The 27,046-nt window shown below is 39.2% G+C and overlaps 1 protein-coding gene across 5 annotated transcripts in view; it reads right to left on the reverse strand.

Annotated features, from left to right (window-relative positions):
* The window catches only part of dph1 (diphthamide biosynthesis 1), a 107,555-nt gene that overhangs the window by 40,555 nt on the left and 39,954 nt on the right, over positions 1–27,046 (reverse strand). The window contains exon 1 of one of the 5 annotated variants that reach the window (XM_017491400.3): positions 9,144–9,521. The exons of 3 other annotated variants lie outside the window; for them this stretch is intronic. Coding sequence is in view for 1 of the 2 variants with exons in the window: in XM_017491399.3 (XP_017346888.1) it covers positions 8,133–8,179 (47 nt within the window). In the remaining variant the exon portion in view is untranslated. Of the gene's footprint in view, positions 1–8,132; positions 8,290–9,143; positions 9,522–27,046 lie in introns of those variants that run through there. One more of the 5 variants, XM_017491399.3, reaches the window with a different exon arrangement.

The raw sequence follows: 27,046 nt of genomic DNA on the forward strand, positions 1-27,046 counted from the left end.
GCGGTGACGTAATGACCTGTGCTGTTAATCGATCTATGTTCTAGAACATGTAAAACGGGTACATGAAAGGAGTATTCTAAAAGCAACTCATGTAAACACCTTAATCACAATATTGTCTTATTCAGAATAAGGTGAATAATTAGATTACTGCTGTCCATGTAAACGTAGTCATTGATTCTACCTTTATGTCAGATCAAAAATCTTATGTCGAGTAACTTATGTACACAAATTGCTCCCTTGTTCCTGGTGTTTTCCACCTCCATATTTCAGCCCACTCTGTTCTGCAGCTGAGAATATGTACAGTAGGACAATAAAGAGTATATGTATTCTGCTTTTCAGTTAGATGAAGTAACCTTCAGGCAGAATTCCATGAAAGCATTCATTTTGGACATGACCTGATTCTAGCCAGCATTTACACAGTGAGGAAGGGGGGGGGCTCTTCTAGGCTGGCTTGGTGCTCTGGGAAAACTATTGGTTTTTGTGAAATGTTCGACTATTAAGCAATTATGAATGGCATTTGTACGTTTTGTAGATTAATGTTTAACTGAACTATTCTGATTCTACATCAGTCTCCCTGCAGGTGCAACAGAATGACAGAACAAAAAGGGGTTAGAAATGTGCTAGAGATGTTTAGTGTAGGACATGAGAGCTGCGGGATATAAGACAGTGGGATGTGCTCTTCTACAGTTTGGTTCTTCCAAATTGCTCTCCTAATTCAGATCTCTCTCTCTCTCTCGCTCTCTGCGTCTCAAACATCAGAGCTGAGATGCTATTTAGATGCAATTAAGATAGAGAAAAGCCTGTGATCTCAGTAAAAAGGCTTATTAATCTCCATGTAAGTGGCCAGATGGAAAACACTAACATGCACACATAGCCAGAGGTTACATGTCTCTCCACTCATCAAAAGGACAGGTTACAGCTGGTTACAGGTCAGTCTCTCTCTCTCTCTCTCTCTCTCACTCTCTGTGTGTGTGTGGATGTGAAAGCAAATACATTTATTTTCAGTTCTTTGTTCTGCTTCTTTGCTTAGCTTTCTCAGGAGTTTGATCAAAGGCCAGCATGGGAGAAGCAGCACCAGCTGAAAGCTGTGTCTTCTCCTAAACTGCTGCAGGAGCTTTAAAAAAAACAAAAAAAAACGACCAAACACAATACATCAGTGCTTAATCAAAGCTGTCTGGCAGAATACGATTTACTTTACCAGTGTATCAAGTTCCTTTTTATTTAAACAACTGCTCTCGATGTCATAATTAAACGTCTTTGTTTTGAAACAATAGTCGACAGCTCTTATGCCAAAATGTTCTGGCTGGAAACAAGTTGGAGACAGGCTCGCAGCAGGTTTTGTAGGACTTTTCGACCAGGTGGTACATCTCTCAGCTCAGTACGCTGACATTTTGTTGCCGTTTCTACAGCCACGCTTTACAAGCCGTACCGAATACCTGTGCTGGTTCCTGCAATTCCTGCAAACCTGTAATGTAATGAGTGCTTTTCAGGTGGATTTAACAGGAACCATCACAGTTTTATCCCACAAACGAATGTCTCTTTGTTTGATTTGTTTACCCAAGGTATGTTTCCATAGTTATTTAGCTTGATCAGTATTCGGTACTTCATAAGGAAGTTGTTAGATGTGTGAATCAGACACAGTGTTTAAGTGGTGGAGATTTCCCCACCATTCAGCAGAACTTCTGAAGCTCCTTGGATGAATGGTAAAATGTCCATTTCTTTCATAGTTGGAAATTATATATATATATATATATATATATATATATATATATATATATATATATATATATATATATATATATATATATATATATATATATATATACAAAAAGCAACTGGTATATTTATCATAAACTATTGCTAGTTATAAAACAGCTGCACATAATGCAGTGGCCTTGTAGATAACAGGTTTTCTGACTGCTTTAATGCAGTCCATAAATCATATTTGACTGTATATACTGTATGGTTAAATACATACTTCTCCAGTTTGTTCATGTACTGTCATTCATGATGTGTGAAATTTGTTCCTGAATAGACATCTGCAGATGCAGAAGGTTTACGAATAAATTGCCGTTTTAAATGAACAAAAACACAACGGAAAACTGAGAATATAGATTAGTGCAGCACAAAACTAACACACGAATCATAGCATGTTAAGCAAAACTAAAGACAAGCCAGACTCGAATAACATTTTACACGTGTGAGATGTGAAGGGATAACCACAGCTCCCAACATTACTTCCACTTTGTCTTTGAGAATGTGCCATGTAGCATGTGATATGCTTATGCATTCCTGAATGACGAAGGAAGTGGGAGTGTAGTCCTGTCAGCAAAGGTAGAAATTTTGTGCATGAAAGGGTGAATGACAGCTGCTTGGAGAAAAAGCACCTAGCCGTGAAAATCTCATGTCTCCTTGCACCGTGGCATAAATTAGAGGTATCATGTTCAGTTACCATGTGGTAACTAAAACAGAATGCCTGTAGGACTCTCAAATTCACATAAGCAAAAAAAAAAATAATAAAAATAAAAAATAAATAAATAAATAAAAATAAAAACCACCCTATGAAATAATTGGCGATGAAATACAAGGAATTATTTAAATGCACCTCTGAATAGGAGAGTAAAAACTGCACTGCTGCTACAGTGGTTCATTTCCTTGAATGAAATGACATGATTGTTCGAATCAAAATTTGAACAGTCATGTATGAAAGCGGATTTTTGTAAAAGACTGTAGTAAACTTTAAACTGATTTAATTTCAGTAGTGATTTGCAGTAATGTTTATATTGTGAAAAATAACACGATGTAAAATATGATTGATGTAAATACTATGGCTATATTGCTGTGGATATGGACGTATATAAACATATCAGAATAGTCAGTCTCACACACAAACACAAAGTTTTTCATAGCTTTGGATAGCTGCAGAGGACAACAAAAAAACTATTGTGTTGTATTGTAAACACAAAACAAACCTGCATAAGACATTCCCCCATGTGGCCTTTAAGATATTTGTGACCACACACACACAACCACACAAAACATTCCTGTTAGTAATAATATGGTGCCATGGTGGCAAACTGAAGACAATATCCAGATTACAGGATATTCATGGAATGGAAGCAGCGGTATTTCTGTGTGCTACGCTGCAGTTGTATACCGATTAGCCATAGCATTAAATCTACCGACAGGTGAAGTGAATAACACTGATTATCTCGTTACAATGGCACCTTTCAACGGATGGGATATATTAAGCAGCAAGTGAACAGTCAGTTCTTGAAGTTGACGTGCTGGAAGCAGGAAAAATGGGTAATCGTAAGGATCCAAGTGACTTTGATAAGGGCCAAATTGTAATGGATAGATGACTGGGTCAGAGCATCTCCAAAATGTCAGGTCTTGTGGGGTGTTCTTGGTTTGCAGTGGTTAGTACCTACAAAAAGTGGTCCAAGGAAGGACACCCGGTGAAGCAGTGACAGCATCACTGGTCCACAAGGCTCACTGATACACGTAGAGAGACCAATCAGGGTGCCCATGCTGACCCCTGTCCACCACCAAAAGTAGCTACAATGGGCAGATGAGCATAAGAACTGGACCATGGAGCAATGGAAGAGGAATCACCGTTTCTTGCTGGGAATCCATGGGTCGTGGAATTCATGTGGATGTTACTTCGACATGTACCACCTTCCTAAACGTTCTTGCAGACCAGGTACACCCATTCATGGCAATGGTATTCCCTAATGGACTGGCCTCTTTCAGCAGGATAATGCACCCTGCCACACAGCAAAAATTGTTCAGGAATGGTTTGAGGAGCATGACAAAGAGTTCAAGATGTTGACTTGGCCTCCAAATTCCCCATCGATCCATGGAGGTGACACCTTGCAACTTACAGGACTTAAAGGATCTGCTGCTAACGTCACCACAGCACACCATCAGAGGTTTTGTGGAGTCCATGCATTGAGGGGACAGAGCTGTTTTAGTGGCACAAGGGTCGATCTACACAAGTATAGGGAGGTGGTTTAATGTTATGGCTGATCATGTGCAGTATGTTTAGCAATGCAAACTGGTTGAGGATCCTCTTTGCTGCTTGACGCTGCCCTGCAGGTGAATAGATATTTGAACGGCTAATCTCATACATAACAACTCATGGGATGGGCAGGGTGTAAGGAGCAAATGGTGCAGACTCCATGACAGGGAAAAACAGCAGTGTTACAAAAAGAATTAAGGATGAAGCAGCCCAGGGCATTATTTGAAATCACTGCTTTATTCATCATGAAGCACTGGCATCAAAAGAAATGCCACCTGAGAAATTGGTGATGAAAGACACTGTCAAAATACTCCACTTTATAAAAGGCAGTGGCCTCAACAGCTGATTTTTTTAGCGTGCCTGTGTGCCAAAATGGGAGTGTAATACATGCACCAAGTTTTCGTATAGACAGAATATTTCAGGGTCAGGTGATTAGCTATGTGCTTTTCTCCGGGAAAGGCAATCACCACTTTGATCAAGAAATTGTTTAGTAACGAGAATCAGTGCTTAACTTTGTCACATTTTTTCCCATCCTAAACGAACTAAGCATAAAATCTCAATGACAGGCCTGTCCTTTCATTCACCGTGAATGATTTCAAAGTTTCAAGAAATCGTTAAAGCTGTGGTTTGAATCCCCATTTTACCACTATACTTCAGACAAGAATAAACAAACTGAAACTGGTCTTTCAAAGAAAGAAATCGCTGGCCTGATGTGCTTCATTGATCTGGAGGGACTAACAGTTTCATGCATACTTCCTCTGAGGATGTTTGATGATTAATAACAGGGGGGTGAAAACCCCTTTGACGTTTAAACCCCAGAATCAATAGCACCATTAAACCTGAACCCTTCAGCGGAATCAGAAACACTACAGCTGACCTGTGACAGCACGGTGAAAACTCGCAGCAAAAAGAAGAATCTGTCCAAGTTGTGCACTGGCCTCTCCGGTGACTACACAGTGCAGAGCAGAACCAGAGTATTATTGCTGCTGCACTTCACAATGAGGTATATCTGCAAAGTGGGATTCTCTGTTTTAACTAGGGCTGCAACTAACGATTATTTTCATAATCGATTAGTTAGGCGATTATTTTTTCGGTTAATCGGATGGGGCGGGGTAAACTTCCATTACCATTTTTTTTTTCATTTATTTAAAATAAAATCCACAAACTGAGTGTTACAAATATAAATTTCAGACTAAAACCTTACACAACTGTTTGTCTAATTATATAAGACTGAAAAGAATCCAATACACACAGACACGCACCAGAATATATATTATTCACTTAGGCCTGTAGTTTAATTCAGTGATTTTTGTGCATCCGTTAAAAATAATGCATAAATACTTATATATAAAATAAACCAAGTATATAGCTAATTATATAAATACTAAGCTAAAGAAAGTCAGTGTCGGTGACTCTGGGTATTAGGCTAAAGCTAGCGGCGTTGCATTTCGTGCATATGAGCGGCTTATACTTCCGGTTAGTAAAAAACCCGCTAGTGTTCTATTTGAGACGATATTACCTTTCTAAAATTCATACACTAGACTGTAGAGTATGCAGTGCATAGTGTAAGTGTACAGTACTTCACTTGGGACACAACCTTAGTATTTATTCTCCGAAGCATGTTTTCAGAACAGAAGTAACGTAATGAGTAAATGTGCCCCACGCCACGCGCAGACCAACTACTCGTTAATGAGATTCGTTGCCACTCTAGTTCTAACTCAGATGAAGATGAAGCCATCTGAATGTTGATTTTGATATAAGTGTAGCCCTCTCTGGGGGAGTAGATCGTACAGAGCACATAGGCCCATCCTCCTCACTATGCAAGCATGTTTGTGCTAGACTTAAATGCATAGTTTGTGTTGTCTACATCACATTTAAAAATATGGGTCACCTGAAAAAAGCTGTTTCTACAAGCCTCTGTGCGTGTGTGTGTGTGTGTGAGATCCAACTCTGCTAAGCTCAGTTACCTCCATATCTTATAGGAGATCAGGAATAAAAACCTGTAAGTCCCCACACTGGTCGTTTTAAATTAGTTACACGGGCCTGCCATAGAAAGCACACTATTCTTCACCGCCTACAAACCATGCGGACATACACAAAGACAGATAGCTTTTAGCTGCCAAAACCAAACAACAAATTGTTCCTGCTGTTGTCTATGTGATTTATGAACAGTGAAAAATATTCTAATCTCATAGCTGTATGCCACTGTGTACTGGGTGTAACACTCACTGTAGCTCAAGGGCTCAAAGAGATGAGATTAACATGTGTCTGTTTGGTCTAAAAGTCTCCAAAGCAGAGCTAAAAATGATTTAGTGAGTTGACAGTCAGTTTTTGTGGGAAGAAGTCTGCAACGCTGCCACCGTCAGCCTACTCCCGTTGTCTAATAACACCCATCAGCTTGCTGGATAAAAGAGAGAGGAAAGAAGACAAGTGGAAAAGAGCGAAGGCAGCGTGGCGAGAAGAAATGATGACAAAGTGAAAGATATTTAAAAGGACATGAGTTTGTACTAATAGCTCTGGGTCAAATGTCGAGTTTGATGTTAACTGTCAGAACGTCTGACTTTTCGCTCTTTAATAGTTTTACAGCATGTGAGATGCTATCAGGAGAAAAAACAGTTCAGTTGACGGCCAGCTTAGCAACCCACCCAGGATGTTAATGCTAGAGGTACGAGATCACACTGTAATTTATTTGAACTTTAATGAGACGAGGACTATAACCCCAAACTAACAGTCAAGCTGAGGTTTCAAATACATTTTAAATAAGCTGTCAAAATCTGATGAACTGCATAAATAGGGTGGCAGTAATTCCATTTTTGAAAAAAATAATATTTGATATGTTACTGATATCAGATTTGAATATTGACTGATATGGAATATTACAGAGTTGGTACCTGATACTGATCCGGTACAGATATAGTGTATACTGAGGATGCATGCTGACTCTTGGCAAGCTGTTTCCACAGTATGGGAATCATCGGCTGTATAGCGACCGCAGGATTTAAGGCCTATTTTATGTTCAGTCCAAGATCTGTGTCAATGCGGTCAAAACGTTAATGCCAAAAGAATATAGAGTACTTTTTTTTTTTAAATGCCAAAATTTGTCAAGTTTCAGACTAATATAATAATTTGTAGTCTTCAGCACATATAAGAACTTGTTTTTCTTTCCAGATACTCCATATGCACATACTGTAGGATCACAAACTGGCATGTTTGTATGGAAGTGTAACTTCTCAGACCAGAGATCACATCAAAATCTTTATAGCTAAGGTAAGCAAAAATCACAAATTGGATTTGTACTCTGGAAAAGGTTTAAAAAACTAAAAAACAAACAAACCCATCTGTAAAGAATTGGACCACTTCAGTGTCAGACAGATTTTGTATAAATGGAGGAAATTGAAGACCACTGTTACCCTCCCCAGGAGAGGTCGTCCAACAAACATCACTCCAAGAGCAAGCTGTGTAATAGTCCACGAGGTCACAATGGAACCCAGGGTCAGAGATGGTAAAAGTGCACACATCCCTCACTCAAGAAGAATTACAGATACTCGTTTAAAAAGACTCTGGTAAAAGTTGAAGTACTGACTACAGTTTTTCACTCAAATTAAAGTATAGGTTGTAACATATACTTAAGTAAACAGTAGCCATTACTACTACCTGTTTAAGTTTCACGCTGGTAACTGGACCTCATATCATATTAATACATTAATAGAAAAAAAATTACATTTCAAATATTGTTAGCTAATGAATGTATCCAGGTTGAACAACCACCATGTAGAACACAAGCAGAGAAAAGACTAAGCTGACAGGAAAAAAAAACTAGCTGGATATATCTTAGCGATGTGAAGTTCGGATCATTATACTGACTCGGATCTTTGAATCTTATTCAGCAAAATGAAGGAATATTTTTTTGGAGTCATTTCATTCATTTCAGCAGAATATAATTAAAATGTTACATGTTGAATTCCCAACACATCTAGTACTTTGGCAAACGATCACATTTGGAGTAAAAAAATTAACTATAGGTTCATGCAGCCAAGGCCGAATTATGAGAACAGAAATGATTAATAAATAGCTTAGCTGGTATTCAGGGTAATCTGTTAGTTCACCTCACCTCCGGATCTGAGTCGTACTTTTGTCAAGTCTGTTCCCAGGAAACATAAATGATTAGTTCACCTCTCCAGTCTTCGGGTTCGAGTCGTTCGTTCATCCCGTTTCCGGTACTGCATGCTGCATTGTCTATGCGGCGGTCACGGAAGAACCAATAACTCGAACGCGAAGAATCGAACTATCATTTCTGTTTCCGGTACAGAACCTATGGAGACGTTACAGCGCATTAACGAATCAAAATGAACGAATCACTCTGAGACAACTCGCTGTTCCCGAGTCATATTAAAGATTCGGTCAAAATGAACGACACATCACTAGTATATCTCTCCGAATGAGTGACGTGCTTTCTCTAGAAGTGACGAGACGTACATACAAGAAACAGACAGACACACAAGACATAGAAAAGTGATTCAACTAACAGAATTACAATTCCTTAAATTAAACATTATACACCCAGAGGTGATATGGTCTACTGATGTTGAATTAAGTTCATTTACTTTCCAATAAAAACGAGAGCTAGTCAACCTTATAAATGTATCTCGCTAGCATAGTTAACCCTCTGGGTTCGACGCACGCGCCGGCGCGTTCTGCGTGATTTTTTCCTCGTGACACCGGAAACAACTTCAAATACTTGACCATACAGATATAATTGGAAACTATAAAGCGTCTACTTTTATTTTACTTAGAATAACAACAAAACCTTGTGCAAAATAAAGAATACAAACAGGGTGCCCTTTCAACTGACTCGGTCTCTTTTTGAAACACGTCTCAAAAATGAACTGAAACTCTTCGAATACTTATCACACAAAGAGGAAAGATATGTCTAAAGAAAGCTTGAAATGTCTATCTTTAAATAAAACAATTCACAATGCTAATACAAACACGTGCTGCACTAAAGCCCCTATGTGAATTGATGCTAACATTACAGACCAACAAACATAGCAAACAGACTATTATTACTGAAAACATTCAATTGGCTCATGACAAGAAAGACATAATAAAACGTGTAATTTACCTGCATGTGCTTTCTCAAATTCGATGGCGAATTCTTGAAAGCCAGCATCTCCCTCATATATGGGTGATCAGGAATGTCCCTGTCCTCAGTCATGTACACATCACTAACGCCCTCCGTCTCATGGATAACATTAGCCATTCTTCTTGTTGCCTTCTGCCTTGACTAGCTTACGCTTGTTGTGCATGATAGCCAGGGACAAGGAAGACTATTATATCATGCCACCAAATACAGATTAAAACTAAAGGGCCTGGTTTGAAAATGTAAGAAGTAGAAAATACAGATATATGTGGGGGAAAAAGTCAGAAATATAAATAGTAAAGTACTGATACCAGAAAAATCTACTTAAGCACAGTAATGAAGTATTAGTACGTCGTTACTTCCCTTCTCTGCCCAGAGTAACTTCTAAACAACTAAAGGCATGTCTCCACGGAAGTCCTAAGCGGCCATGCATTATTATTATTATTATTATTATTATTATTATTATTATTATTATCATCATCCTGCTTTTCTCGTGATCTCCACATAACCAAAAGCTGTTTTCTCACAAAACATTCTCCGGAAAAAAATCTGGCGCTTTGTGAATGGGACTGGTGTTACATGCACTTTGGCATCTTCGCCATCATAAATGTAATAATTCCCCGCTGTAGTGATGGACTTTATCTCGGTATTAAGAGAGAGGGGTGTTTCCCCTTCTAATGTGGAAGTCGTCAATCCTGCAGGGATGGTGTATTTTTGTAGGCCACCCCGGAAGTTCACCCCGGAAGCGTCACACTTTCCCCCCTCCACAAAACGACAGGATTTTTCCACTGGCTTTTGGATTATTGCAGAAAATAAGCTCTGTGACCAACAAAAGTTTATGATTCTTACATGTTTCCTTCAGTAATATAAGATCCATCACATTTTGAAGCCTATACACTCGCCAGAAGTGAAAAGCTAATATTAGGCTATAAACTAACTACACGACGGTCACATGACTTCATGACGTCACACCCACTAAGCTTCCGACAACTCTTTCAATCTTTATTTTTAAAAAAAAAAAAAAACCAATACAATTGGAAAATACTATAAATTGATAAAATTGCAAGTTGGAAAGTTTGATTTGCAAGAGTGCGAATATAAACACAACGAGGATGTAACACAGGAGTTTTCCTGTTCGGCGTGATGACGTTTCATGTCCCTGACAACCTCTGTAGTAGCATTTAGCCACTTGTTAGCAACCGTCTTTTTCAAGACACGTACAAGAGTTGCCCCCCGAGTGGAGTATTACTGATGTACTTTATGTCGTAGTATAAAACGTGAACACGGCGTGAACTTGTGTTAACCACAGGCCTTATTTCAGGTATTTAACCAAAAACCCCATTTACTTCGAGACGATTGATGTCCAGTACACAGGAAAATTAAGTTCATGAGATCACGAGAAAACAAGAAAAAAAAAATTATAATAATGCATGGCCACTTAGGGCTTCTGTATCTCGCACAATGTCTAATGTTAATAAGTCCACCATCAGGAGAACACAGAACAACAGCGATGTGCATGGCAAGGCTGCAAGGAAAAAGTCATTGCTCTCCAAAAAGAACACTGCTGCCCTGATGCAGTTTGCTAAAGATCACATGGACAAGCCAGAAGACTACTAGAAAAAGGTTTTGTGGACAGAATAGACAAAAATAGAACTTTTTGAGAACGTTATGTTTGAAGAAATGAAACACTGCATTCCAGCATAAGAACCGTATCCCATCTGTGAAACATGTTGGTGGTAGTATCAGGGTTCGGGCCTGTTTTACTGCATATTGGCCAGGACAGTTGGCAATCATTGATGGAACAATGAATACTAAATTATACCAATGAATTCTAAAGGAAAATGTCTGGACATCTGCCTGTGAACTGAATCTCAAGAGAAAGTGGGTCATGCAGCAAGCCAACGACCCTAAGCATACAAATCATTGTACCAAATATGGTTAAATAAGAATAAAGTTAATGTTCTGGAATGGCCAACTGAATGTCCTGACCTTACTCCAATAGAAATGTTGTGGAAGGACCTGAAGCAAGCAGGTCTTGTGAGGAAACCCACCAACATCCCAGAGTTGAAGCTGTTCTGTACTGAGGAACGGGTTAAAATTCCTCCAAGCCGATGCGCAGGACTGATCAACACTTACCGGAAACTCATTTGTGTAACTGGGTTCTTTCGTTTTGGGTTCCTCTCTAGTTATTAACTTTTAGGACTTTTGTGAATATCTGATGATGTTTTAGGTCATATTTATGAAGAAGAAATATAGAAAATTCACAAACTTTCAAGCACCACTGCAGATTAAATTAGACTTTAATTTATTGTGAAATACAAAGCCAATGAACTGCAGTTAGCATCTAAACAGAAGTGCAAGCAGCAACATACAGCTCATGTAAGAACAGTAGGTAAAAAAATAAAAAAAAATAAACCACTAATCTGTGAAACATTCTAAGATGCTGTTCCTCAAGTTGTGCACGTGCCACCATCTTGTACAATATAACGGGTTCATCTAGTACCTCTACATATTCTTCAGTTCACTCTTAAAGGCTCTATGCAGGACCTTACAACAGAGTTATCCCGACCAGACAGGGTGTCAAGGTGAACATTAAGAACGTTGCAGGGACATAAGCACTACAAATGTAAGAATATGATAGTCATTGTATGTACATCTTTATTAATAAGGTAACTGGCTCTTTTCAGTGAAAGGCAGAACTTCTTGTAATACAGCCTCCATGTTGAATATTACCATGTTGAACCTCTGCTCTCCTGAAAATGACTCTGATTTGAAGATGCGTAGAGAGATATATCTTGATACCCTACACATCCAAAGTTCATGTTAAGCTATGTATTCAAAACAGCAATTCAGAAGATGAATGTGCGTTTGTGTTCATCATTTGTCATATATGAGCTACAGCACTGCTTTTCTAGCTCAAGGGGACAGAAGCACTCAGTTCACAAGTACTACCAAAATCATGACAACCCATTACACCACCTGCCTCTCAAAGCTGAACAACCAACAGTGATCATCCTTTCAGAACCGAATGCACAGCTTTGTTTTCGGTGAAAATACCACTGTTGAAGGGTTCATAACAGGGGAGAAAAGCGCAAAGCCGCTGGAATGCTCATCACAAGCAGCTTAACGTGGGTGCAGTTAGTTTAGAGACACATGACTGGCAGCAAATCCCTTTGGTCTGCTGCCAGTAGCAGGTGTAGGATCTCAGCCTGGTATGTGACACGCATCAGACACTTCAGATACATCCTTTTCTCTCTCTCTCTCGGGAGAAAGTGATGAATCATCCAACGTGAGCTGGGAGGTGCCAGATGAACACAATGGGATGGCAATGCTCCAGTGCACCTGCAGATGAAGAGCTGTCAATCTTGGTCTACCATAATCACCTTACATCCAGTGCTCACGTGTCCTCATTAAATTCCAACATACAAACACGTTCAAACAATATCTTCTACCAGAACGACAAACATCCAACAACACTCTTGTACAAAAGTCAGCCATCTTCCAACACCCTAGCAAAAACTCATGCACGCACACTACTTCGTGTACATCAATATTTATACTGTGCACCTGCTGATGGCTCATATTTCATTTCATTATTTTTCAGACGTGCAGAGCGCGTTCGCACTTCTCCCTCTTGCTCACACACACACTATGGCCCAAAGATCAGAGATATTACCCATGAGGAAGAGCCTCATCCCTCGATATCAGGGCAAGTCTGCCAAGAGCGAGTCTCATTATTTCCACTTTAAAAAAACGGAGTTAGATAGAGAGAGAGAGAGAGAGAGAGAGAGAGAGAGAGAGAGAGAGAGAGAGAGAGAGACAGGGAGCGTGTGAGTACTGGATGGGGAAAGAAAGCGCAATGAAATGGTGTATACAGTCAAGGAGGAAAACATGATGGAGAGAGTGAAGAAAGGAGATATGTGGGGGGAAAAAGAAGGAGCCAGCGCAGCAAGGTATGAGAAGGAGAACGATAGAGGGAAAGAGATGCTGAGCGGATGTCGAGCAGATGAGCAATTTGCTTTAGGATGTCATGTTAACAAATGTGTGATCTAATCTGCTTTGCACAAACACATGAGAGAAAACAGCGTAACTAGAGAGGCATCGGGAAGGGGGGCACGCCACAGGGGGATGAAATGCTCTCCACACACACTGTGAAAAGTGTATCTTCTGTATTGCACTGAAGGTAGTGAAGGTCTTCACTGTCACATCTCCTCAGGCGGCAGCAGGAGAGCAAGGAAAGTCAGAACATTGCTCCGAGTTTATAGGCAGAAGTGAAGAAATGACATATTACTGCCACCACCAAGCCAGGAATAGGTAGCAGCATCAAGCGCTGACAGATGTTTCCTCTAAAGCCACTAGATAATCACCTTAACTTCCTCTAAAGCAAGATGAATCTATGCATCCTGGAAGCCTTTCACTATCAATTCTAGTCTGAAAATGAAGCCTTGCATGGAGAAGAATGTGCCGTGGTCATGTGACCCTGTAGGGTAGGTTTGATACTGCTTTCTATAGCTCACGAGGACAAAGATGAAGCCGAAGTGAGCTGAACTGATTTTCCGAAGCATGCTGATGCAACAGGATGTATCCTGGCCTGGCAGGGAGCTGGCACAAAGGCAGGCTGCTGATGAGTGCCAGAGGGGCGCAATGAGCTTTGAAGGTCAGCCACCAAGCTCCAGGAGTCAGCGTGGAGCTTACTGGGGCAGAGAGGACAGGAAGTGGACCTGGTGTGTTTGGTTTAGCTCGGCTCGGTCTCTTTCAATGCATTTTACAGTACATATTATCAGAGACTGCCTCATGGTACTCACAGAACACTTTTTTATGCATAGCCATTGTGCATTGAACATGTATATAGATGAGGCAGAGTAAAATGTTTAACTGGTCAATTTCAAACCAATAGTGATGAACTTGTTACAGTGTCATGATGGTACTAATTAAAATGCATTTCTGCATATTACCATCTATGAGTTATTTTTTGTCAGCATTTTTTTAAATCAACATAATGTAATGACCTACAAATAACTCAGTCTCCCAATGGATGTACAATTGTTTCCTATCTGCTAGCACATGCTGTATACAGCTAGACGTAGAGCACATACCCTAAGCTTATTCATGCTGTTATTTAAAAAAAAAGTTAAACTATACATTTTGCTCAATTAAATCAAAGTTTCCCACAATGGATGTTTCACCTTAAATGTGACTGTTACCTGAATTTACACTATATGGCCAAAAGTTGGTGGACACCTGACCATCACACCCATATGTGGATTTTCCTCAAACTTTTATCCCAAAGTTAGAAGCACACAACTGTCTAGAATACCTTTGTATGCTGTAGAATTACAATTTACATGTTCCAGCATGACTGTTCCCCTGTGTCTCACACGAGTTCCATGAAGACATGGTGTTCAGAAGAATTCAAGTCCCCTTCACAGAGCCCTGACCTCAACCCCTCTTTGATGAATTGAAAACACTGACTGCACCTAAGGCCTGACTGCACTAGTACCAGGCCTCACTAATGCTCCTGTGGCTGAATGAGCACAAATCCCCACAGACACACTCCAAAATCTAGTGGAAAGCCCTCCCAGAAGAGAGGAGGTTATTATAACAGCAATGGGGAACTAAATCTGGAATGGGATGTCTTAATGTCCCCCTTGTGATTACATCTTTAGGCTCAAATATGAGTCACAAATGCTGCCAACCTCAATAAAACTTGTTCCTGTGATTTTAGTGTTATGTTATTTTAGATAACTTAAAATATGAGAAGGCAAACCTTCTTTTCATTAGTACTGATTCAGCTTAGAAAACGTCAACATGCTCAATTTAAATGGAAAAATGAATAAAGTACGAAACGATTTATATCACATTGAACTCTCAACTGTGATTGCTCAGAAGGTGTGCATTATTTGTGTACAACTGCACCACTCGAAAATTAGTTCCGGCTGTACTATGAATGATAGGGTTAGATTAATGCACTCATTCTAATATTTTAATGCTTCTCATACACAGGAACTTGTACAGCGGATGCTCCAAATAGTCTAAGAAAAAAAAAGACCCAAAATTGATTATGATTAACAAGGAAAAATGTATAATTGTTGATGAGGCTTGAGTTTCAGAGCTTTGTAACAGGCTTTTGCTTTGCAACGGCTTCAGTACGGAGGAGATTCTGTTATCAGGCTGCTCGGTAAAATGATGAGCTCAATTTTTTGAGAGAGAAAGAGAGAAAGAAATGGAGATGCTAACAAGGGAATTGCTGTTTATTGTTGCAAGAGATTATAGGAACTAGCTTGTCTCTTGGACATTCCACAGCATAACCTTAACATTAAAACATAACATTAAAATGTGTGAAGGTTCATTAATTAATAAATTAAAACATTGTAATCTTTGAGAAATTCCTGTGTTACAAGAAGTGACACACACCAGAAGTAATTGGAAATAATTGGAATATTAATAACATGGAAATAACTCAATTTGGGGAGGTAACTCCATATCACACCAATCCAGCATGGATTATTTTCAGGTAACCATGTTTTATTCCAAACATAATTATCCCCACACACAACAATGAACAAATTTAACCATTTTCAAAACTGCTGTTTAATAATAATACCAGTGTCAGGTCAAGTGCATGTGTGAGTGCTGAGGTTCAAAAGACAGCAAGTCTTACTACCTTCTCATGTTTTTTAAATGGCTGCTTAATACAGAGATAACATGATATTTTGGTTATCACATCAGGAAAATATACATCAGCCTATCACGAGTGCTTCCTTACTCCCTCTTGGTATCCTTTCACTCGCTTTGATCAAATTTTGTTTACCTTTCTGCTCAACGTCGAGCTTCCCTTTTCTAAAATCACTCTCGTGCCTTCTCCTTTGAATCCACTGTAGACTCTGAAGTTGGTGTCTGCACCTTTGTTAGTGTCAATCCAACTACGCTCTCATGTAAAATAGCGTCACCTGAACCCACTTGCCTCTGCGTGTACCATTCGGCCTGTGCTGAAAGTTTGCATGCATGAAGGTCTTCCCCTCATTTGAAAGCTCTCCAACTCGTTCCTCGTTCTCTCCCACACATTTTTTTTTTTTTTTTGTGAAAGGAAAAATAAAACAGACTGGAACTCAAATGTCTCATGAATACCATGGAACCCCAACCTGACATAGAAAATCTACTTAGGTCTCAAACTGGAGGCTAGGAACAAGTTAATATCAGCTTAATAAGGGGTGGGGCATTATAGCGGCCCCTAGCACTTTGGATACTATATACAAGGGGTGTAATATGATTAAAGAACTGCTTGGACATAATGGGCTGTATGTTATAAAGAAAAGTGCTGCTTTCCATAACACACAAATGTGCGCTAAACTATTTTAGCCCACAGCCTTGACACTATCTCTGCAGAGATCTGCTGCAGTGCATCACGATGAGGCTTGTGATATACTGTAACAGCTTAATTGTTCCTACACAATCCCACACTGTCATGATGTCCGGTGACATTTAATCAGATTACATTATGCCATTTAACTCTTATACCAACTCTTTTTAAATGGTAAAACTGCATGAGGTATTACTCTTGTATTTGCTTTCTTTTCCCCCCTTCTTTTTAATTAGCATTTAGCATTACTATTAAACAGCTTGTTAAAATACCTTTTTAAATGTGCATTATGCCCTCATTCGAACCCATCGATTGTGAACGTAACTGACTGTGCTTTAAGATAGCCGCTCTTCACAAAACCATGGTTAATCTAGCTGCTCATAAAAACTTTAGGTGTGCTTCTTTTAGACACAAAACAGGTAGTCATACAAAAAATAAATAAATAAATAAATAAATAAAATTTAACAATTAAAGAAACGAAAATGCAACACTACAAATCTTAAGAGTTGACTAAACAGGCTCCTCCACAGGAATGCTGGACTCTACGTGAAATGAGAAACTTGCTGCCATGGTGATTCTTCAGTCTTTTACCTACAAACCTAATGACACTCAACAGAACCTCTCCATGGCTTTAAGTGTTTATTTTCTGTGCATTTTTTTGTTTTGATGATTACATCATTAATCGTCACTTTTATGAATGATAATTTGCGATGAAGGAAAAATCAATATCATACAAGCCAAATCGCAACCTTGTTAAAGGAAAAGTCTTTGATATTAGTCTTTATAATGATCACGTGTTCGCTAATGTCATCCACGATTTATTTTGTACTGAAACTTGGATGAACTCTTATTTTAAACTTCTTTCTCTGACATGTCAGTCTATTTTCACTGTTTCCTATAGTACCCACAATGTCATTTGACTAGCTGCTGATAGTGGCAACAGTGGCATTTAACCCTCACTTCATCTCTATTCAGCTGTCTGCTCAGCCTCCAAAGCGTTCATGCTACGTCTGCCATCATGCTTGTCATATTGTACATCACTTGCTGAGTGTCTGTTGTAACGCAGCAAGTGCATTGTATAGATACAGTAATATGTACAGTGAAAGCTGACCATGTGAGATCCTTGTTAACTGTGCTAGCAATGTCCCCCTGTGACGTCAGCGTGTCACACAACCACTAACTTCACGTAGGAATACCAAAAATACACCACCAGTCATCAAATTAGCACTAGAATCCATAAGCACCCCACAACATGAAGTGTTTCATTGTGAAGGTTTCTTTTAAACTAAAGTTTGCATTTTAGAAACATTCAGAAAAATGATGTGCTGCTGTGTTTGTCAAAGTGTTTGAATCATTGCAGGATACAGGCAGTGTACATGCCTAAATTCATCCAAATATGATTAGTCAGAGAGGAGAAAGACAGAGATTGTGTGAGCTTGTTGATCTAGCTGTGGGTGGACAGAGGATTGTGTGTAGCTGTGTGATTATAACCTTGACAAAAGACTGCAAGAAAGGCCTGCGCCTGGAAAGGCAAGTCCTCTGCGCGGCTTATCTCAGAGACTCCCGGCTGTATGCAGGCCGTGCAATGTTTATTATATTGTTTCATAAATAATCAGTGTTGACTCTGGGACACAACAGCAAGGGCCGGGCCAGCGAGGCTCTTACTGCGTGTAATTAGACGGCTCGCTTTAACTTCTCGTCAAGGCAACGAAGTCGTAATGCATTACTACATAAACATTTATCATCGGGAACAAGTGTGAGAGTAGAGTCCGCTGAAAAAGTCCACAAGGAGCGTGATTACTACGGCTGCAGTTTAATGGAGGAGAAGTGCTGATGAAGCCACTGCATTTACCGGTCAGTGAAAACGGAGTCAAATGTGGGGCTGAGAATATTAGTAGCGGTGTCAGCATCCTCAGCCATGCAGGGGGGGGGGGGGGGGGGGGGTGGGGGTGAAAACCTGCACTCACACCAGCCCTTTCCATATAAGATTGGACACCCCTGGTCTAGATGGTCAGGAACAGGGTTGGTGACCACTGGTATAAAGTATACTGTACATTGTGTCTTCAGACAATTCTACTAAGGCTGGTTTATACTTATGTACTGAAGCACCTACACATCTGTGTGGGGGTTATGGGTAAGCACACCTCCAAAATCTTATATAATATATATATATATATATATATATATATATATATATATATATATATATATATATATATATATATATATATATATATATATATATATATATATATATATATATATATATATATATATATATAGCACCACCTGCTGCACTAGAAACATCATGGTACTGTAAATGGCAAAATGTTTACCAGGTGAAAACAAAACTGAGCATAATAAAGTGCAGCATAAAGCACTCATGTAACTCTCCAGCTAGCAAAAGATGCAGTCATATTGTGAGAAAATAAAGACACGAGTAAGACTCAAATAATATTTTTGTGTGAGAGGAGAGAAAACCACAACTCATAGCTGAAACATTTGGCAATGACTTCAGTTTCTGTCAAAATCCCCCCCTTCAAAAACCTTGTACGATATTACAATAACAATATTATCGTCCCTACATAACATGTCCTTGCCGCGGTATCCAGTGTCGTTTCAAACCAAATATATTAGATTACCAGACCTGCCCGCTGTTATGCATTTTGTGCAGGAGCTCTGCAAAAATATCTGAGTACTCTAGTGCTACAAAGTAAAGGGTTACTGTATAGGAGCAGTGCTTTATGGGTTTTGTAGTTTGGGCCCCCGGTTGAGGCTGTGTGTGTGTATGAGCTGCAGCAAGATGTTCTCTCCCTTATTTAGTCCTTATCTGACTAAAAAAATATCGAAATTATCCCAGTTTGCAGTCTTTTTCTCCTCAATAAAACAGGAGAAGAACCAATTGACATATGCGTCAGGAATGACCTGCATCCCCGCCTCCCATCCGAGATGCTCTCGGCCTGTGAGGCTCACTCGCTTTCTTTCAAGATAAATAAAGAATGGGTTTTGAGATGTGGTTTTTTTTTTTTTTTTTTTTTTTTTAGGCATCCAGTTCTGGAGGATTAAATCAAATATTGTGGTATTTTAAAATGGAACTTCGTGATCAGGGAAAATCAATATCGCACAAGCTTATTAGCTACAATTTTTAGCTTAGTTAGGTAACTCAATTGGGTTTCCAGGTGACCAAATAAAACAATGGAACTTACATTTGGGCATATGTGGTTAAAAGAAGCTTAGATCATTTACAACATGGACCAGTGTCATCTATACTAGAGCTGGAATGAGAATCAGTCTAGATTTTCTCTAGTAAGCTGCTAGATACATATTTTCTTAATTGTTTTAACATAACTTTCTCTATGATTAAAAAAAAAAAAAAACACAACAAGATTGGAATTGGCTCTACAGTTACTAACTGCTGTGGTACCCCAAAGACCTAACAGCAGAAAGTGCCAACAGCTGACAACATAATTGGGGGTTCTCTCCTTTCCACCTTCCATCAAAAGCGTTTATCATAAATGCTGCATTTGCAAAGTCATCAGCATTGTGGGCAAGTCTTCTCACCCTTTGTACAGACACTTTGCCCTCTGTGCCATCTGGCAGAATATACTGGAACATCTAGATTGCTATTTCTTACTCTCCAACAGCTTTTTTTTTTAAACAGCTTCTCCATCTTCTTTTCACCTTTCATTGATCCCTTTGACTGTTTTATCCATTTGCTACCAACACACAGTACCGATTCCACATCACTATTGTTACAGCACATCCTCACAGCAGACACCATATTGGCCTCAGGGACCCTGTGTCAGAGTCTGCTCTACCTGTTTCATTTAATGGACTCAGTAGTGACTGCACGCTGTATCACGGCTGCATTACTCAAGCTGTGACCTGATGACAGTCTCAGGTGTTGCTACTTCTCTTCTCCCTGCACATCAAATTGGCCCAGAAGCCCAGAAGGACCAGCGCTCTCAGATCTCATCTAATGCACATAAGTGCAACTGCTAACCCAACCACATGCATGCCTCTATAAAGCACCGTGGGAGGAGTCACACTTCTCATCCACTCATGCTTGGTGTTCATGTAGATGATGGGAAACCTTTTTATTGGGAAATAATATTGCAGTAATAGGTTTATTTTGTCTTCGATGTTTTTTTGTTTTTTTTTAACAATGCACCTTTTCATTTCCTATATTACTTCTGTTCACCTCATTAAGTTGTTAACTTCCCTTGTATCGATTTGGTATCATTGATGCATGAGATATCATCACGTGCTCTTGAAGTCAGACCTCATTAGAAATGGGGGGGGAGCAAACTCTACTTACTTACTTCATAAATTGAAATAAAACCGTAATAATAACAATGAGAAAATAATGACCCACTCCAAATTGAAATATCTCTTCTGTTTTTATAAATATGGTTTATGATTGCAACCTGAATTTGCATCATTAGCATAAAATAAAAGCACTGTCAGGCACTGCTGGTATAATAGCAAGCTCTGGGAATTGTTACAATGCACATCACCAGCTTTACACAAGCCTTTTATGGGCCTTGTCACATTACAAGCTCAATCTGGGCACTAACTATTTGTAAGTTAATAGTTCCTCCATAAAGTGAATACAAGACCTGGCACCATTAACCAACAGTCTTATTCTCATTCTTGAACTCTTGGATCTCGCATCGATGAGACAGAGCAACACATGGCTGTGTAGGTAGGTCACTTATCACACTGAATGGTATGCACGACTCTTAGTCAGGCTCTGTGAGAGAAAGAGAGTGCGAGAGAGAAAGAGAGAGGGAAAGGCGTGGATTTGGCAGCTCTTGCTAGTATATGTGGGCATGATGCTGGTGCTCCTTCTGCCCAGTGTGAGCTCCTTATATAAGAACTGAGACAGACAGACAGACCCACCAACAAAGGCATGCACGCATTCACACACGCACAGACTGCTGATACCTACAGTTTATCTGTGTAGTATGAGTAAGGACAATGAAGTGGTGATGGGTGATCTCCCTTATGCTGATGTACTTAATGAGCTGAAATTTCAAGTTCAGCCTACAGGAATAGCACGCATGCCAAAGTACTCAAGGTGGCCCTGACAGGCGTTGGTGTTTCCGAATGAGTAGCTGAATACTCTTTCACTCGTATTTTACTCATGTTTCATAATTAACAAACTGGTCCAGTATGAGCGTTACGGCAGTGCATCATATATCCAGTACATGGCAGCAATGTATTAATAGTATATACTAGTGATGGTGTAAATGAACTGAATTCAATCATGCGTATGACATAACACTAAGAGTCATCCATGTTTTAATCATCACACTGAAAGTATAGAAAATCCAACCAGTTAATAAGCCTAGACTCCGCTTCTGACAGGATGATATACAGTGCATCCGGAAAGTGTTCACAGCACTTCACTTTTCCCACATTTTGTTATGTTACAGCCTTATTCCAAAATGGATTAAATTCATTATTTTCCTCAAAATTCTACAATCAATACCCCATAATGACAACATGAAAGAAGTTTGTTTGAAATCTTTGCAAATTTATTAAAAAAAAAAAAAAAAAAAAAGCACATGTACATAAGTATTCACAGCCTTTGCTCAATACTTTGTTGAAGCGCCTTTGGCACCAATTACAATCTCAAAAATTACAAAAGTCTTTTTGAGTATGATGCTACAAGCTTGGCACACCTATTTTTGGGCAGTTTCTCCCATTCTTCTTTGCAGGACCTCTCAAGCTCCATCAGGTTGGATGAGGAGCGTCGGTGCACAGCCATTTTCAGATCTCTCCAGAGATGTTCAATCGGGTTCAAGTCTGGGCTCTGGCTGTGCCACTCAAGGACATGCACAGAGCTGTCCTGTAGCCACTCCTTCGTTATCTTGGCTGTGTGCTTAGGGTCTTTATCCTGTTGGAAGATGAGCCTTCACCCCAGTCTGAGATCCAGAGTGCTCTGGAGCAGGTTTTCATCAAGGATGTCTCTGTACATTGCTGCATTCATCTTTCCCTCCATCCTGACTAGTCTCCCAGTTCCTGCCGCTGAGTAACATCCCCACAGCATGATGCTTCCACCACCATGCTTCACTGTAGGGATGGTATTGTCCAGGTGATGAGTGGTGCCTGGTTTCCTCCAGACATGACGCTTGCCATTCAGGTGAAAGGGTTCAATCTTTATTCAATCTTTGGTCTGAGAGTCCTTCAGATGCCTTTTGGCAAACTCCAGGCAGGTTGTCATGTGCCTTTTACTGAGGAGTGACTTCCATCTGGCCACTCTACCATTCAGGCCTGATTCATGGAGTTCTGCAGAGATGGTTCTTTTGGAAGGTTCTCCTCTCTCCACAGAGACACGCTGGAGCTCTGTCAGAGTGACCATCAGGTTTTTGGTCACCTCCCTGACTAAGGCCCTAGAGCGTCCAGCTCTAGGAAGAGTCCTGGTGGTTCCAAACTTCTTCCATTTACGGACGACGGAGGCCACTGTGATCATTGGGACCTTCAATGCTGCAGAAATGTTTCTGTACCCTTCCCCAGATCTGTGCCTCGATACAATCCTGTCTCGGAGGTCTCCAGACAATTCCTTGGACTTCATGGCTTGGTTTGTGCTCTGACATGCATTGTTAACTGTGGGACCTTATATAGACAGGTGTGTGCCTTTCCAAATCATGTCCAATCAACTGAATTTACCACAGGTGGACTCCAATCGAGTTGTAGAAACATCTCAAGGATGATCAGTGGAAACAGGTTGTACCTGAGCTCAATTTTGAGTGTCATGGCAAAGGCTGTGAATACTTATGTAAATGTGCTTTTTTTCTTATTTATTTTTAATAAATTCGCAAAGATTTCAAACAAACTTCTTTCATGTTGTCCTTATGGGGTATTGTTTGTAGAATTTTGAGGAAAATAATAAATTTAATCCATACTGGAATAAGACTATTACATAACAAAATGTGGAAAAAATGAAGCGCTGGGAATACTTTCCGGATGCACAGTATAAGCAATTATTAAAATAAAAACATTCTGTATTTCAACAATTTGCCATTTAGTTTCCTACATGTTTCAGCTGCGTATAAATGACAGAAGTAAAATAAGAGAAAAATGATAAATAAATGCTGTAGGTGTCAACCTTTGAATCTGACTTCAGTTGCCCAACATTACACCTTTGAGTTTTCTGTTCTACCTCCTTAACCACTCTATTAATTTTTTAAGCAGCAGTACATTTGGAGTAAAATATTTAATAAAACATCATTTCTGGACAAGGTTATGATTCAGAGATACATATGTACAGGCTCATGTCTGATATATGTCAAATGACAGTCTTCATAGAAGTAACCTACACTTCCGGCTTGCAGTTACAGTTCATATATAGTGTACTACATAGGGTGAAGAAAGCATTATTTCACTGCCAACAGTATGTGGTGCACTTATATAAGGAGTTGGAAGGTAAACACAGAGCTTTGGAATACCAACATCATAAAAGAACGCTCAAGTATTTCCAACAAAGTATCATCCACAGCACAAAATAAGCACAGTATTTAGATCTATCATGATCTTAACATTCAGGCCTTAAGGCAAGCATTGCTTTAATCAAAGCTATTTTAATTAGATTGATGAATACATTCATGCGAAGGCACATCAACAATAACAGCTCAGAGCTAGATTTTCACCAGCAGATAAACGGTCAATAGTTACTACTTCCTCAATTTAATAATCACTGCCAGTTTAAACAAACACTATTAGCATCTGCCAATTCAAAAGACACGTGCCAAGGCGACACAATCAGGAAGTATATCGATGGCTGAAAACAACTTCTTTCAGTAAGAAAATTCTGTATATCCTCCAACACTTGCTCATTAACCGCAATACAGAAATATAGATTTAGGAAATTAATGGATTAAAAAAAAAAAGATCACACAAAACCCCAAGAACATTACAGAGATTGAAAAATGGATTCACATGGAAATCGCAACATGGTGCACTGCTGACCCTTTTTTATCAGTCTCAGACAGACACACTCTGGCATCAAGAGACCCAGGGGAGGATTTTATTTGTGATCTCAGACCTGTCCATCCGGTTATATCAAAATTAATACAAGACGTGCTGTCGCAAAATGTGGCTGCCATTCAATAAGGCCGATTTCACGGGTAAATTTTTATCTGTGCATTTTCTCTGATCTGATGTTATTACCTCTGGTAGTGCCCGGTAGTGCTCAAACTTAAAATAAATCTGAAACTCCCCATCAATAATGTATTAAATTGTACGTGTACTGGGTATGTGCCTGTATATTTTTATAGTGAAAAAAATAAAACAATTTCACAATTGAACAACTATGTGCAATTTAGGATTGATGTGTTAGACTAATATCTACAGCACCATTATCTAAACACAAAGTGCAGGAATATCTTTTGGAAGAATAATGTTTATCCCTCCAGCATACTTCCAGAGACTAGAAACTATGACAAATCTCACCGGGGCTGCTGGTGACTTTTTTCCCCCCCCTTTGTCATTAATATGCATATACACACTCTGGTTATTGCTTTACTAAATTAGCAAACTTTTATTCTCAATAAAGCTGAATAAGGGCCATAAATAAATATTTAAGTCATGCAAATTAAAGGGAATACTTAGAGAATTCAATTAAAAAGAATCTGCAAAAATATGCACAACCCCCCCCCACAATCCAATAAGAAAAAATAAAGCCAGATATCTTGGACAGATCATTTTTGCACAACCTGTATTGTTGTTATAAACTCATCATTTTCTAAACCTTAAAGAAGACAAACTGATTCTTTTATACAATAAGCCAAAAGTCACAGTGTATACAACACATTATAAATGTATATAATTATAATGTATATAACTATAAATACATATAAATATATGTCCTATACATAATATATCCTAAATATATCCTATAAATGTTTTTTTTTTTTTAAATCCCCTTACTGAATACTTCACCAAATCAACATTTGAAAATGTTTTTAAAATAATTTATGTTTTTAAATCACCATGTAAGTCTCTGTGAATTAGCTCTTACTATAGAAACGATAATCGATTAGAATGATATAATCGATATATAACATAAATCTTGCAAACTGGCCAATCGGAGTCAAGCACTCATCAGTGGTGTGGTCTACAGCAAAAAAATAAATAAATATTCAAAAAATTATGCATTCTGTAAATGACAGTATTTATTTGCGCAACTGTGTGTGTTTGTTTATTCAACATTGTAATTATTAATTTCATGCTGTTGATTTTGTAGTGCAGTGAATGATATAATAATGTGGAGATGTGCAGGAAGCTCTGCAGGAGGGCAGAGGGAGAGCTACAGAACTCTGGTGTCAAGAGGGGACAGGGGTTTAGGCAAGTAATTAGCAGAAAGTAATTGCTCTCATTAGCTTTAGACTGGAGTGTAAGTAAGGACTGAGACTCTGCACATGGTCTGCATTAAAAAACAAATACAATAGAGAGGAGGACAGTACTCCAGCTGATTCCATTCCAGCAGCCTGACTAAGAAAGGGTCTATCACAACCCACATCACTTGAGACACACACATACACAGCAAGAGAAGGCAAGGGAGATAACTATGTGCTAAACGATGAAATGCTTTAAGGAAATGAGGGACGACTGGCACTAACTGATGGGCAGACAGAGAAACAGAGAGGAAGGGAATAAAGCACAAGACAAATGCAACAGAAGACTGAAGGTGTGAATCAGAAATGGCTGGGCACTTGTTCACAGGTGATGTGTGAAGTCCATGTAGACCGACATATGGCCATGAGGTACTGAGACTCTCTCACCAAGCAATAACCATATGCACAGGCTTAAAAGCTTAAACGGCTCAGGCATTTGAGTAGTTCATAGGCCATTTGCCACAATTATGACTTCAACCCAGCATGCAGTCAGAGAGCATTTTTTCTCCACACTGCAACATTCTGCAAGCTTTAAGCACACATACAGAAAGGATCTGCTAGACATATACAATAGCAGCTAAAATCATCATGATTATCTTGTTTAATATTGAAATCACTATTATTGAACATGATAATTTAGGCATATTACTGCTTGTTATTTTAGGCCTTGATGTATAAATCCAATGTCAATGCACATTCAATGAATACACTTTAGAATTGTTAGACCTGGTTCATACTGACATAGGTCAATTTGAAAAATGCCATTTTGACCTGCTGGACATAGAAATGGTAGAAAACGGCATGCTGGGTAAGCATACTGGGTGTCTGACACATGAACTTTACAACATTGCTGGTATGTTTGTTATGACTATATTAACATAAAATATGCTTTCTTGCACACCCCAGCATCCCTAGAATAGTTTACAAAGCAGTCAAACATGAAATTAAAATACAGAAAACAGGATTGCAACGAGTTCCGTCATCTTGGAGCTGTGGATATCATATGAGAATCATACATCAGCATCTCCAAAATGTGATGTTTTCCACACTACAACAGAAACAGTATTTTCAGATTTTTTCACCAACCTCCAAAAGTCTCGGAAAATTGGAGAGGTCACAGCATC

The sequence above is a fragment of the Ictalurus punctatus genome, chromosome 17 (assembly GCF_001660625.3).
Source record: "Ictalurus punctatus breed USDA103 chromosome 17, Coco_2.0, whole genome shotgun sequence".
In the NCBI taxonomy this organism is placed as follows: domain Eukaryota; kingdom Metazoa; phylum Chordata; class Actinopteri; order Siluriformes; family Ictaluridae; genus Ictalurus; species Ictalurus punctatus.